At 43.3% G+C, this 13,856-nt stretch overlaps 1 protein-coding gene across 5 annotated transcripts in view; it reads left to right on the top strand.

Annotated features, from left to right (window-relative positions):
• The window catches only part of Ric8b (RIC8 guanine nucleotide exchange factor B), a 97,821-nt gene that overhangs the window by 19,339 nt on the left and 64,626 nt on the right, over nucleotides 1-13,856 (top strand). For all 5 annotated transcript variants that reach the window (XR_003377951.1, XR_003377950.1, XM_005358248.3 and 2 more), the window contains exon 3: nucleotides 12,631-13,239. Coding sequence is in view for 3 of the 5 variants with exons in the window: in XM_005358248.3 (XP_005358305.1) it covers nucleotides 12,631-13,239 (609 nt within the window). In the remaining 2 variants the exon portion in view is untranslated. The remainder of the gene's footprint in view (nucleotides 1-12,630; nucleotides 13,240-13,856) is intronic.

The following is a 13,856-nucleotide window of genomic DNA, read 5'->3' on the forward strand; positions in this document are numbered from 1 at the left end:
CACAGGGGCTGGATGGATGACTGGAGGACTGGGCTCTGGAATCCCAGTATGTTGCAGATTGTTTTTCAGATACATCAGAATTTCTTTGTTGTTGCTAGAAGTGTAAGGTTGATTCCCTTATTCAGTACTTTGTTCATTTCTCAGAAATTTTGCTCATATGTCAAGGAAAGTGGAATATTTATATGTCTGTAATTGATAGAATTCATAGGGCCTAGACTTTGCCAGTAATTCTAATTATTCCTATTATGGATAAAAAAATTGAGATAGTTTTTTACCTAAGGTTACAACTTGTGTGGGAAAGCTGCGGCCAGAATAAGTCTTCAATTTCTCTTCTTGCCTTTAACCATCATCGCTGTGTAGCTCATCCTCAGAGAACTCCACTGTAGTACGGGGCCCTGAATGTTGTCCCATACAGGTACCCCCTGGGGTATCCTGAGCCAGAGGCATCAATTCTGAATACTTCATCTGATGCCAGTTTCCCAGCAGCCACTCTGCAGCCAGAAAGCTTTGACCAAGGTCTGCGCTGGTTAATTCTCTTAGTTTCTCCATGTTTCTCTCGGGTTCTGTTCATGTTTCTCTGTTCCTCTGTTGCCTCCTTCCAGCTAGTTAGCAGCCTTGTTCTCCTATCCTAATAACACGCCTGCCTGCCAAGGAGCTTTCTGTGACTACAGTCCTTGGATTATTTATTCAGTATTTTAACACATAGCTTAAGCTGTTGTATATTGAAAGATGCTTAATACTCAGTCATTTTCCATGTGTTAAATCTCCCAAATATAAATTATCTGAGTCTTGTTGTATTATTGCTATTAACCCAAAATAGATGTTTTTTCACTTAATAATTCTCTTAATTTTTCTCTTTTGAGGAATTCTGGCATGAAAGAAATGAAGATATTTCTTTTTTTTTTTTTTTTGGTTTTTTTTTTTTTTTTTGGTTTTTCGAGACAGGGTTTCTCTGTAGCTTTGGTTCACCAGGCTGGCCTCGAACTCCCAGATATCCGCCTGCCTCTGACTCCCGAGTGCTGGGATTAAAGGCGTGCACCACCACTGCCCGGCCCTGAAGATATTTCTGTAACTGCCAGTGTTAACAACCTAAATTTTCTTAAAGACTAAGATTTGGCATCTGGATTGGAGAAAAGGACTTTTTGGAAAATAAAGACACCTAAATAGTAAGAAATGTAGTGGACTGGATTTATGTTTGAAGAGAAAGTGTTTTTACACTTGCTTTTCTACCCTCAGTCTAGAAAGGAGGGACAGCTGAGTGGTTTTAAGTTTTTGTTTACACCTAAGCCGTCTTTCCCATCTGTTAGGAATCGTTTGATGGCACAGCGTGCCGTTCTCAGGATGGCCAATTAGCTGAGAAGCTCGAGCCAAACCCGCTTATGAGTGTTCCTCAGAGAACCTAGGTGGTGCTGCTGAAAGATGAGCACATCCAGGAAGAGGAGGCTCAGCTCGACTATAAGAGAAATAAAACTTCAGTCACAGAGACTCTATCTGTAATAGAATGAGAATTCCCTTGTCTTCCATAATATGATTTAGAAAAAAATCCCAAATGTATAGATATAACATTGGTGTAAGTAAACATGTACTCAGATGGGTGAGTATTCATTTAGGAAATCTGTTTAGCTTTTTTTTTTTTTTAAATAAAAAAACCTCAAGTTTGACCCCCAGAATCCTTCTCTATGACTTTTATTAAAAGCATGTTTTATGATTCTAGCAGCAATTCATTAGATGTTTAGTATTTTAAATACAATTTTTGAATAGTTCTTTTAGAGAATGGACAACCAATTACTTATCTCCCACTATCAATGTAGTAACTTCCCTTCATCTTGCCTCCCTCTCTCCCTCCCTCTCCCCTCCTTCCCTCCCTCCTTCCCTCCCTCCCTCTCCCTCCCATCCTCTCACCCCCTTTTCTCCCTCCCCCTCCCTTCTTCCACCTCTCCTCCCTCCCTATCCCTCCCTCCCTATCCCTCCCTCCCCCTCTCCCCCTCTCTCCCCTCTCCCCTCCTTCCTCCACCTCTCCCCCTCTCCTCCCCCTCCCTTTCCTCCTTCCTCCACCTCTCCCCCTCTCCTCCCCCTCCCTTTTCTCCTTCCTCCACCTCTCCCCCTTTCCTCCCTCCTCCTTTCCTCCCTCCTCTTCCTTCACTCCCATCATGTCTGTCTGTCCGTCCCTCCTCCTTTCTTGCTTTTGCTCACTGGCTGTATACAGAGGGCCAAAGTTGAGAGGTATCATGTTCAGGTGGCTGACCTTCAGTTCCGGTTAAGGACTAAAATTAGATCCTGTGGAATATATATCCACTGACGTCTGGTGGAGAGTGTGGGCATAACCTTGACTGGCCAGAAAGACATCATCCAAGGGAGTTTGCTTTGACTATAAATATTCCTTGAACATCTCTCTAGTTTAAAAATTTAAAAATTCCTATGACTCTTGTGTTGTAATCTGTAACACACATTTAACATGCACACCCCACGTCCCAGTATTTTAGTGTCGTTGTGGTCCAGAAGATACACGAGGACTCTGACTCGGGGCCACCAGGTGAATGCACAGAGTCCATTTTAAGATTAGGATCCTATCCTGTCCCTCGAGCGGTACTGGTTGATCCAGTGACTCCAGATGGAGTAGCAAGGTGGTCAGGATGGGGAAAATAACAAGGGAAAGTCCATGTTCGTTGAGGAGAACATGGCAGACTGTAAAGAGAGCGTATTTCTGTACCACTGCAATAGAAGAGCAAAAATGTTAAAAAGAAAAGGTGAGCACTGTAGGCCTCTGTTTAAGGACTGAGGTCTGGGTAAGAGTGGGGAGGATCAGTCACCATTTCCCTTGACTGTCCTAGGCTAGTACCGAGTGGTGTTTAATGTTGGGAACATCCGCTTTGGCTTTATTTCTTGTGTCATATACGTGTCCTCTCCTTTCATTCTCCCTACAAACCACGAAATGGATGTTCTTGACAGATGAGGAACTGAGAGGAGCTTGTCATTGTACCCGAAGTCACAGCACTGGAGCTGAGACCAGAGCTTTAGCGCCCTATTGAGTGTCTGTAGCTCCCAGTGCGTGAGTGTGTGTGTGTGTGTGTGTGTGTGTGTGTGTGTGCGCGCGCGCGCGCGCACGCGCTTGCAGACATTCGGTGCATCAGACACACTCAGGGAAGAGCAGAGATACATTACAGAGCCTGCCTCCCTCCAGGTTGATATAAGAGATACGTCTCCACAGATAGTGTTCAGTTCTGCGGCCATAGAGATTAAGTTCTCTGGACCCAAAGCTGTAAGAGGTTACTTCCTGCTTTGGGATGCTTTTGAAGATAGGACTAATTTAGTAAGGTGAGCAGTTGAGAAGACTCTAAATATATAAAATGAGAAGGCAGAGAGGTTCCTACAGATACTTAGAAGTTACTGGGCCCACCCCAAGGATATTGTGACACTAGTAATTAAATATAAGTTTTAGAAAGGTCATTACAGGCGCTCTGAGCTGGCTTGTGTTTTATATGACGTGACCACTGTGGGGCTATGACAGAAGAGTTTGCCCTCAGCACTGTTGTCTGCGGCCAGGCTGTCTGTTTGAACACAGGGAGGCTCCTGGCTTCACTCTCTGCCAGTCACCGCCCTCACGGTTAGCGCTCTTTGGAGTAAGTCCACTCTCCACCAGACGCTCCCCTGCACACCTCCACAGAGCTCTGCTGCCCCCCTTCCCTGCTTCCAGACAGACTTTAGAAACGTCTTTATCAAGGTCCTAGCGATCTGTTGTCTGCATGTGGAACAGCTGAGCATTCGTCCATAAAACGCTCTCTTCTGTCTCCTAGAACACCCACACTTCTAAATTTCCTCTTAAAGGCCAGCCATGGTGTTGGCTTTTCCAGGGCTCTTGTGCCTTTTCTTTCTGTTTTTCTCCATGTGGTTTAATCCAGTCATAAGTGAAATGTTCCTACCCATACAGAAAGCATAGCTTTGATGGCTGCTTACAGCTCTACCACGTACATTCAACTTCCTACTTGACATTTTTATAAGCATTTCAGACGTATTGTGACCTTATACAGAGTTCTCCAAGCCTGTCCTTTCCCTAGTCATCCCTTCCTTTGTAAGTGTGTTGATGAAGCCAGAAATCTTCTCCTGGTGTGGGAGAATTGTCTGTATTCTGTCAATCATGTTTGAAATAAACGCTGATTGGCCAGGTAGGAAGTATAGGCGGGTCAACCAGACAGTAAGTAGAGGCAGGGCGATGAGAACAGGAGTATTCTGGGAAGAAGGAAGCTCTTCCCGTAGTCCAGCCCAGACCACCAAAGAAGCAAGATGTAATCTGCTTGGCTGAGAAAAGGTACCCAGCCATGTGGCTATAGATAAGAATAGTGGGTTACTGTACGTTAAAGGAGCTAATACCTTCGTAATTATACCTTCGTACCTGAGCTAATGGGCCAATCAGTTTATAATCTTATGGAGATCTCTGTGTGATTTTCTCTGGGACTAAATGGCTGGGGGACCGGGTGGGACAGAAACCCCAACAAACAGACCCACACGTTACATTCTCCCACACAGCAGGTCCTGTCAGTCCCCTGCCACCACCCCAGCTGAAGCTGTGCTTAGTCTTCTCTAGTCTCGCTCAGTAGACAGCCAGCCTGGTTTGGTTTGGTTTTTAAATTTTAGCTGGGTTTAGCTCTTCTTTACTTAAACTCTTTAGTGACTTTTCATAGCAGTTGAGCTAAGTCTGTAAGACTCCTCATGGCTGGTTCCTGCTTTCCTTGAGTTCCATCTCACGGCAGCCTGCTGCCAGTCTCACTGCACGGGCTTCCAGCGCCGCAGACACACCTGGCTCCACGGTGCTGCTGCCATCTACGCCACGTGTTCACAGTTTCTCAATCCAGAACCAGGCTGCCGTTTCTCCAGCTACCTAGAGCCTCTAGCCCCCTCCGTTACAATGATTCGTAATGTTTTAACTGTTTATTTTCTGCTTTCTCCAGCTAAGTAGAGCCTCCAGCCCCCTCAGTTACAATGATTCGTAATATTTTAACTGTTTATTTTCTGCTTTCTTCACCAGCCTGTGATCTGCTCAGCCTCAGAATTTTGCCTTTGTCCACCCCCCCACCAAACACACACACACACAGTACCTTGAAAATCTTACTCACATGTGCTAGGTGGTTGATCGGTGTTTCTCAATGAAGGAACTGATTGTGCTCCTTGTTAACAATTTCCATAGACTTTTTCTTGTGATGAGTTGGTGCCCTGCTGGTGTGTTACTAACATCCTGTAGAAATTGAAAGTTCCTGTAAATGTCCTAAAACACAAAGCAGCCTTCTAAACAAAGAATTTTTCTAACCCAAACTGTCAGTAATACAAGAAACTTCTGTGCTCGCCACGTTAACATAGCTTATATTTTCCCATAACTATCCACTTGACTCTGAATCCCTTAGACCCTGCTGTTGTCTCTCCTCACCTCCTGGGATTTATAAAGTAGACACTGGGAAATCTTGATTGTGGCTAAGGAGAGGAACACGGGAGTGTTCAAACTAGCCATGGTAGAACTAGCCCCCTGTCTTTTAGTGTTAAATAGAAAAATGACTACTAGACTTTGCAGTAGAGTATGAAATCTATATGTACAAAGCCGGGCGGTGGTGGCGCACACCTTTAATCCCAGCACTCAGGAGGCAGAGGCAGACGGATCTCTGTGAGTTTGTACAGAGTGAGTTCTGGGACAGGCTCCAAAGCTACAGAGAAACCCTGACTCAGAAAAAAAATAAAAGAAAGAAAGAAAAAAATCAAACATGCATTCTCTTCAGGTGGCAACTAAATTGTAACAAAAGAATCAACATATTTAAAATGACAGAAAACAAGATAGAAGTGGTCTAAGGAATTAAGGAGTTATCTTTACCTTTGCAAGTAACAGTTCTGAGGTGATTGTCTAGGCATGCTAACTGCTGTGCTCTGTGGACTGATGGGGGCTGGGGTTGCTCTTTTCCTTCCAGTTGTCAAGACTTCACTGTCTGAGCAAAGTCATGGCCTAGGCCAGGCTGCCGTTTCTAGGTTGTACTGTAGACTTGAACAAGAAAGAGAAAAAGCCTAAGCCACTGTCTTTTTTTTTTTTTTAAGATTTATTTATTTATTTATTATGTATACAGTATTCTCAGTACTCTGTCTACATGTATGCCTGCAGGCCAGAAGAGGGCACCAGATCTCATTACAGATGGTTGTGGGCTTCCATATGGTTGCTGGGAATTGAACTCGGGACCTTTGGAAGAACAGACAATGCTCTTAACCTCTGAGCCATCTCTCCGGCCCGAGCAACGCACTTTTTTAAACGTTATTTTAAATGTGTGTGTGTGATATGTGAACTAATTCACTCATTTTTTTTAAAAAGTATTTGTTTACTAAGCCACTGTCTTAAACAGAACGTAATGACTCTGCATCGTAGGAGCTCAGAGGCTTTGTTTCTGAATAGCTGGCAAAGGTGGTGTAGTCAGGCAGCCATGGCATTACTACCTAGGAAAGGGAAGCTGGGTTTGTTGGTGGGCAGCTCTCCGTTTCTACCTCCGGGTCTAATGATGGGCTTCTCAATCAGCGTCTATCTGTAACAGTGCCTCCGAGATGATTAGTAAGGCCTGAGGGCTTTGTTGTGTTCATTTTCTCCTCAGTGCTGGAGCATAGTACTTTTGTGAAATACAATCAGAATTAACCACTAAGAGGAATAACTGTATTCTTATTGCCCCAGCAACATTAACCTACTGTGAAGACTGATTGCTAAGTGAAGACTCAACTTCTGTATCTGTCTCAGTTTTTGTCCTCATCTCTCTCCGTGGTCTAGAAACAGGCTGTGAGTGGGCAATCACCCAACTGATACGGTTTCAGAAGTGTTTTCTGAAAGCCTCTTTGGGGTTTGCATGTAGGCTGTAAAATCAGGTTTTAAAAAAAAAGGTGTTTTCGCCGGGTAGTGGTGGCGCACGCCTTTAATCCCAGCACTCGGGAGGCAGAGGCAGGAAGATCTCTGTGAGTTCTAGGCCAGCCTGCTCTACAAGAGCTAGTTCCAGGACAGGCTCCAAAGCTACAGAGAAACCCTGTCTCAAAAAACTAAAAAAAAAAAAACAAACAAAAAACTAAAAAAAAAAAAAAGTGTTTTCTTTATAGTTAAAACGAAATTTGCTTTTAAAAGTTTTAGAGGTCACCTTCTAGGAGTGCACAGATAATAATAGATCATTTGCATGTTCATGTTCGCTTCGTAGTTTATCTTGCTTGTTTCACAGCTGAAGCCAAAGCTGACTTTAGTTCTGCAGATGCATAAGAAAACCTGCCATTGCCAAGCTGGGTATGCATTGTTTTTTTCTGGACAGGCTGCATTTCATGCTAAAGCTGCAGTGACAACATGAATTGCAGCCTGCATATCCATTTAAAGCTGTGTTTGTGAAGTCCTGGAGAAATGGCTTAGCAGGCCGGGCGGTGGTGGCGCACGCCTTTAATCCCAGCACTCAGGAGGCAGTGGCAGGCAGATCTCTGTGAGTTCGAGACCAGCCTGGTCTACAAGAGCTAGTTCCAGGACAGGCTCCAAAACCACAGAGAAACCCTGTCTCAAAAAAAAAAAACAAAACCAAAAAACAAACAAGAAATGGCTTAGCAGTCAAGAGTGCATACTGCTTTTTTAGAGGACCCAAGTTCAGTTCCTGGTGCCCACATGGATAGTTCGTCCCTGTTTGTAACTCCGTTTCCAGAGCATCTAGGGCTCTTTTCTGGCCCCTGAGGCTACCAAGCATGTACCTGATGCACATACTACATGTAGGCAAGATACTCATACACATGAAGTAAAAATAAATCTTTTTAAGAATTGTGTTTATATGAGAACCCTGTAGCAATTGGGAAAATGTTTTTTAATGTCAGGAAACAAAATTAGGTATGCATAATTATAATCTTTTGTTAAAATAATATGATATTATTAAAATTCAAATAACTTGACCCAGGGTAAAGCTCTTTGGTATATAGAACATAGTATGGTTGTATTTTTATTATTATGGTTTTGAAGTTTACACGTTCATGCAATGTGTTTGATCACACTCGTTTCTTTACCTAATTCCTCCTGGTCCATACCCCTGCTCAACTTTGTTTTTAAAAACGTCTCTATTTTAAACAACATAGGCATCTAAGTAATCTAAGCCTCCTGGAGAAGTCTCCTGTGGGGAAGCCTTTGCTCACAGCAGCAGACGCTAATGTTTGCAGCCTGGGAACTCCCATGAGTCTTGTGGCTGTTTCCTGTGCTCCACTTGCTCTATTAACAGTTACAGAAAAATACAGTAATGAAAGTCACCTTGAAGGACTGTTTTTTTTTTTTTGGTTTTTTCGAGACAGGGTTTCTCTATAGCTTTGGAGCCTGTCCTGGAACTAGCTCTTGTAGACCAGGCTGGTCTCGAACTCACAGAGATGCGCCTGCCTCTGCCTCCCGAGTGCTGGGATTAAAGGCGTGCGCCACCACCACCCGGCTTGAAGGACTGTTTTTATGTCTGTTTCATGACATTGCTTATCAGATGCTTTGATATTATTCCCATTATGCAGGTAGGAAACTGAAGCTCAGAACATAACTGTTGTAAGTTGAACACCATGTCTAATTATACAACTAGAACCCCAAAGGAACTTCTTAATGGCAAAGTCAGATAGTAAGGAAGATCTTCCTGACTCAAACAGCATTGCAGTACATTTTATTTTATAAAAACAAGTCCTTGTGCTGCCAGACAGCTTGTGTTGTTGAGGCAAACCATAGGAAAAACCAGGACAGATGTACTGAATACAGGATAATCACTATACATTGTGGCTAGGATATTCCTTGGGAAGGAAGAATGTTGGAGGTTAAAATGGTTAGAGAAAACTTAAAGTAAAATTTAAAACTTCACTTAGAAAATGACTAAACTGCAGGCAGAGAGGGATTGGTGCACACAGAGGGGAGAGGGTCAGAACACCAGAGAGCTGCATGTGAGATAATTGGCCAAGAAGTGCAGACTCGGAGGGCACCTTGTTCCAACAGTTCAGAGAAAACTCGAAAGACAGGGTAGGCCAGCAGGAATGCTGTGTACATAAAGGTGTTTGTTCCCCAGAACTCACATGTTTACATGTTGGAAGGAAAGAACCAACTTCCAGAGTTGTCCTACGACCTCTGCCAGTGTGCATGCACACAAATACATGTTTTAAAAAGTTTAAGGACAGATCAGAGGATCTTATATGCCAAAATGGAGACTGTAGGATGTTTTGTCTCATGAGACCTGTGCTAAATCTTTATCACATGCCAGGTGTTGATCTAAGTGCTGTGTGTGTGAGATTAAAGATAAGTGCAATGTCCAGAGAAGAAAAGTGACTGAACCAAGTTCATACCAGGAGAAATACAAGAGGCAGGATTTGAATCCAGACAAGTAAAATGCCCTCTCCTGTTCCTGATTACACCATCCTGTTCTGGTTGTAGTGGCCTTGGTAAGATGAACAGGTTTCAAGCCCAGAGTGAACCTTAAACATGTAATGTGCCTCTCACATGGTTGGTTTCCAGTTTTCTTTAAGAAAAGATGGTGATTCAACAACAATACCCATTCCCTGGCTGTTGATGTGTACACACTGGAGAACTATTGGGCACTTACGCTTAAGTTTTTCTTACTGGGACTTACACTTTGTCTTTGTCAGCATACAGTTTTAAGAGTAAAATCAATTTGAATATTGGTCTGTAGCTCAGTGATAGAGCACTTATCTGCCACCCACAAAGCCCTTGGTTCAGTCTACAGCACCACTACAAACTCGATACATACTGGGAAAGTCGTCCATGCAGTTAGATAGAGCCATAGAGAAGGCTGCCTCTTCAGCCCCTTGCTTGGTTTAAACATAAACACCCAATTTTTCTGACTGATCCAAATGTGGTACACAATTGTTTTCTTCTAAAATCCTTTGAGTAGAAATTATTGTGTCCAGTAAAATAGTAAGTCTATCTATTAAATACCCCTTGCTTCTTTTATACGTTTTCTTTTACGTGTTTGCAGTGTGTATGCATGTGTATATGTGTTGGGTATGGATGCACATTTATGTGCAGGTCGGCTGTGTGTGTACCCAAGATTGATATCACATGTCTTCTTGGTCACCCTTCATCTTACTTATTGAGACAGGGATCTTGTTTGAATCCAGAGCTCACCTGTACACTAGTTGAAATAAGCAGATTGGTCCAGCGATGCTGTTTCTGCCCCCTGCCCTCTGGAATTCTAGGCAGACTGCCATGCCCACCCAACACACATTGAAGTCTAGGGTTCCAGGCTCTGATCCTCATGTTTACATGAGAAGCACTTACACCACCAAGCCACCTCTCCAGTTCTACATGTTCTTAAGTACTTGTATTTTCAGAAAGTAAGTTGACATCTAAGAACTGACGTTACACGATGGTAAAAAGTTGCCTACAGTCACTGTGCGAAGTGTCGTCTTGAGATGACGTGCTCGGGAGAAACTAGATGGCAGCTGCTGGAAACCAGAGCTCTTGTCTTTCGTTCTAGGAGATGTGTAGTGACCTCTAGGTGTAAAGTATAAACTCTGTAGGCCTCTGACTTCGTAGACTTTCTTCTTAGGTCTGTTTGTAGCCTTGGCTATTCAAGTCACCTGCATGCTGTCTTCTTTCTTGTGTCTGAAGACTTTTGTAATTGTTCTTGTTTTGAGTTTAGAAGGTAAAGATATCTGTGTACTATACCACATTCACATGTTACATTTTATACTTATTTAATTCCATAGTTATTTTCTTATTCTTTTTCATTATGTGTATGGGTGTTTTGTTGGTACATATGCTTGCACCATGTACATGCAATGCCCACGGAGGCCAGAAGAGGCGTTGTATCCCTGGAAATGTGTTACCGATGGGTAGGTGTGAGCCTCCATGTAGTTTCTGGGAATCAAAGCCAGGGCTTCTCGAGCAGCCAATGTTGAGCCATCTCTTCAGTCCTATATTCCAGACTGGAGACTGTATTGGTTTCATGTACAGAAAGACAGATAATTTCTTTCTTGAAAAAACTGTGTGGTGATAAAGATTATTTGATTTTACCCCAGGATCATACCACATGACAAATAATATGCACAATATATGTGTGTGTGTGTGTGTGTGTGTGTGTGTGTGTGTGTGTGTGTGTGTTAAGTCTGGCAGATCTGAAACGGAAGCAGTTCCCTGCCCCATGTAATTCTAATAACTGCCACACTGCAGCCCTGGACGACACCCACTTAAAACACTGCCTTAACAGTGACATAAAGACATTAAAAGAAAACCATGGTACCAGATGAGGCAGGGGAGAGTTGACATGGTTATACAGTGTTTTGTTTTGTTTTTTAACTTGTCTAGTAGAGCTCCTTATTACCTTTAGAAAACATTTATATTAGAATAGTATTTCTGTTAGTTAATCAATAGCCTGTATCTGGACGTTGCACATGACCTGGGAGTCTTGGCAAAATCATGTTTGACCCCATGTAGCTTCTTTTTGAAGAGCTAAAGTCTAATGATAGGCTAATAGAAACTTCATTTTAAAAATCTTACTGGTCACTGGGCAGTGATGGCGCACGCCTTTAATCCCAGCACTCGGGAGGCAGAGGCAGGTGGATCTCCGTGAGTTCGAGGCCAGCCTGGTCTACAAGAGCTAGCTAGTTCCAGGTCAGGCATCAAAAACTCCAGAGAAACCCTGACTCAAAAAAATAAAAATAAAAAATCTTACTGGTGCTGGAGAGTTAGGTTAAGAGCACTGACGGCTCTTCCTGAAGACCTGGATTCAGACCTTGGCACCCACGTGGAGCTCACAACTCTCTGTAACTCCAGTTACAGGGAACAGAAACCCTTGGCAAAACACTAATACACATAAAATTTAAAAAAAAAAATCTTACTTGCTGTGTCTGTTGTTTCTAAAGAATATTGGAATACAGATGTCTTAATAGAATGTTAACACTTACTTGGTCTGTATTTGAGATTAAGCTTGAGAGATGCAGACCTGCAGTTTAAGAAGATAGCTCACGAAGAATTTTGAGGCCGTGTTATTAAATTTGGCAATACAAATACTTTTGAAACATAAGATTAAGGGCTGGAGAGAGAACTCAGCTGTTAAGAACACTTGCTACCCTTCCAGAGGACCAAAGTTTGGTCCCAGTACCCGCACCTGGTGGCTCACAACTGCCTGTAACTCCAGCTCCAAGGGAGCCAACATCCTCTTCTTACCTCCCCAGGCACCCACACAGAACTATGGACCAGTTCTCCACTTAAAGCCTTAGCTCTTGGGAGGAACAGCTGCGTTTTGCCCTCTTTTCCCCTTTGCTCCAATGCTATGCTTTTTAAAGCCCTGCTAAGATTAAAGTTATGGAAGATACTTTAGTGACTTAAGACAAAAAAATGTGATTTTTAAGTAAGAAAAACAATGGACTGAGAAGGCAGTGACTGCATCCTTCAGCTCCTCCAATGCTGCAATCCACTGCCCAGTGCAAGCTCCTCACCCTCCCCGGCCCTCGATTTCCGTATCTCTAGAAGTGAAAGATGTGTACTAAACAGAAGTTGCCTTCTGGTTCCGATGTTTTTGAGATTTATATAAAAAAATAGAGTCCTTTTACAGCCAGATCTTGAGCCTGCACTATTTGAAGTAATACCAGCCAGATAGTGATTTTTGCGCACTTGTTGTTTTTCAGAAACTCTGTGAAGGCATATTTAAAGTCCTTGTGAAGGACGTCCCAACAACCTGTCAAGTGTCCTGCCTGGAAGTGCTCCGCATTCTCTCCAGAGACAAAAAGATTTTAGTTCCTGTAACAACTAAGGAAAATCTGCAAATACTGCTGAGACTAGCCAAGCTGCACGAGTCAGATGATTCTTTGGAGAAGGTGTCAGAGTTCCCGGTTATTGTGGAATCGTTAAAGTGTCTATGTAACATCGTGTTCAACAGTCAGATGGCCCAACAGCTCAGCCTGGAACTGAATCTCGCGGCAAAGCTCTGTAACCTCCTGAGAAAGTGCAAGGACCGAAAATTTATCAATGACATAAAGTGCTTTGACTTGCGTTTGCTCTTCCTCTTGTCACTTTTGCACACTGACATCAGGTCACAATTGCGCTATGAGCTCCAGGGACTCCCGCTGCTAACCCAGATCTTGGAAAGTGCCTTTAGCATCAAGTGGACCGATGAGTACGAGTCGGCCATAGACCATAATGGACCTCCTCTTCCACCTCAGGAGACAGACTGTGCCATCGAGGCCCTCAAAGCTCTCTTCAATGTGACAGTAGACAGTTGGAAGGTGCATAAAGAGGTAAGGTTGGGAGGAGCGCACACATGCACTGGAATCGAGGATATGGGTTGCTGCACACAAAAGAGGAATGCTAAGTTGGGAAATGAAAAAGTGTTCCTTCACTAGTTGGTTCTCCAAACTGCAAGGTATTTCTTAAGTTGTAATCTTTCAAGGGCTGGAGAGATAGCTCAGCGGTTAAGAGTACTGACTGCTTTTCTGGATTCTGTTCCCAGCACCCACTTGGTGACTCACAACCATCTCAACTCTAGTTCCAGGGGATCTGATGCTCTCTTCTGGCCTTCGTGGGTAATAGGGCCACGTGTGGTACAGATACACATGCAAGCAAAACACCTATATGTATAGATAAAATAAAAATAATGGGGTAAAGAAAGAATAGAGTCTTCTGAGTTCTATAATCTTATCTTTTTTGAGTGACAGCCTGGGGAGAAGCAGCAGGCTAATGATAGGTGTTTGTATTGACTTCCATCTTGGAAGTTAAGGTAAACCCCGTCAACTGAGCTTCGCCAACCACAGCTGATGTCTGTTGGGAAGAGCAAAACCATTGAGTGCACCTGTCATCGCAGTCCACAAGGTGTTACGTTGTAGTGCACCTGTCACTGCAGTCCACAAGGTGTTAC

This window comes from Microtus ochrogaster, chromosome 24 (genome assembly GCF_000317375.1).
Source record: "Microtus ochrogaster isolate Prairie Vole_2 chromosome 24, MicOch1.0, whole genome shotgun sequence".
Classification (NCBI taxonomy): domain Eukaryota; kingdom Metazoa; phylum Chordata; class Mammalia; order Rodentia; family Cricetidae; genus Microtus; species Microtus ochrogaster.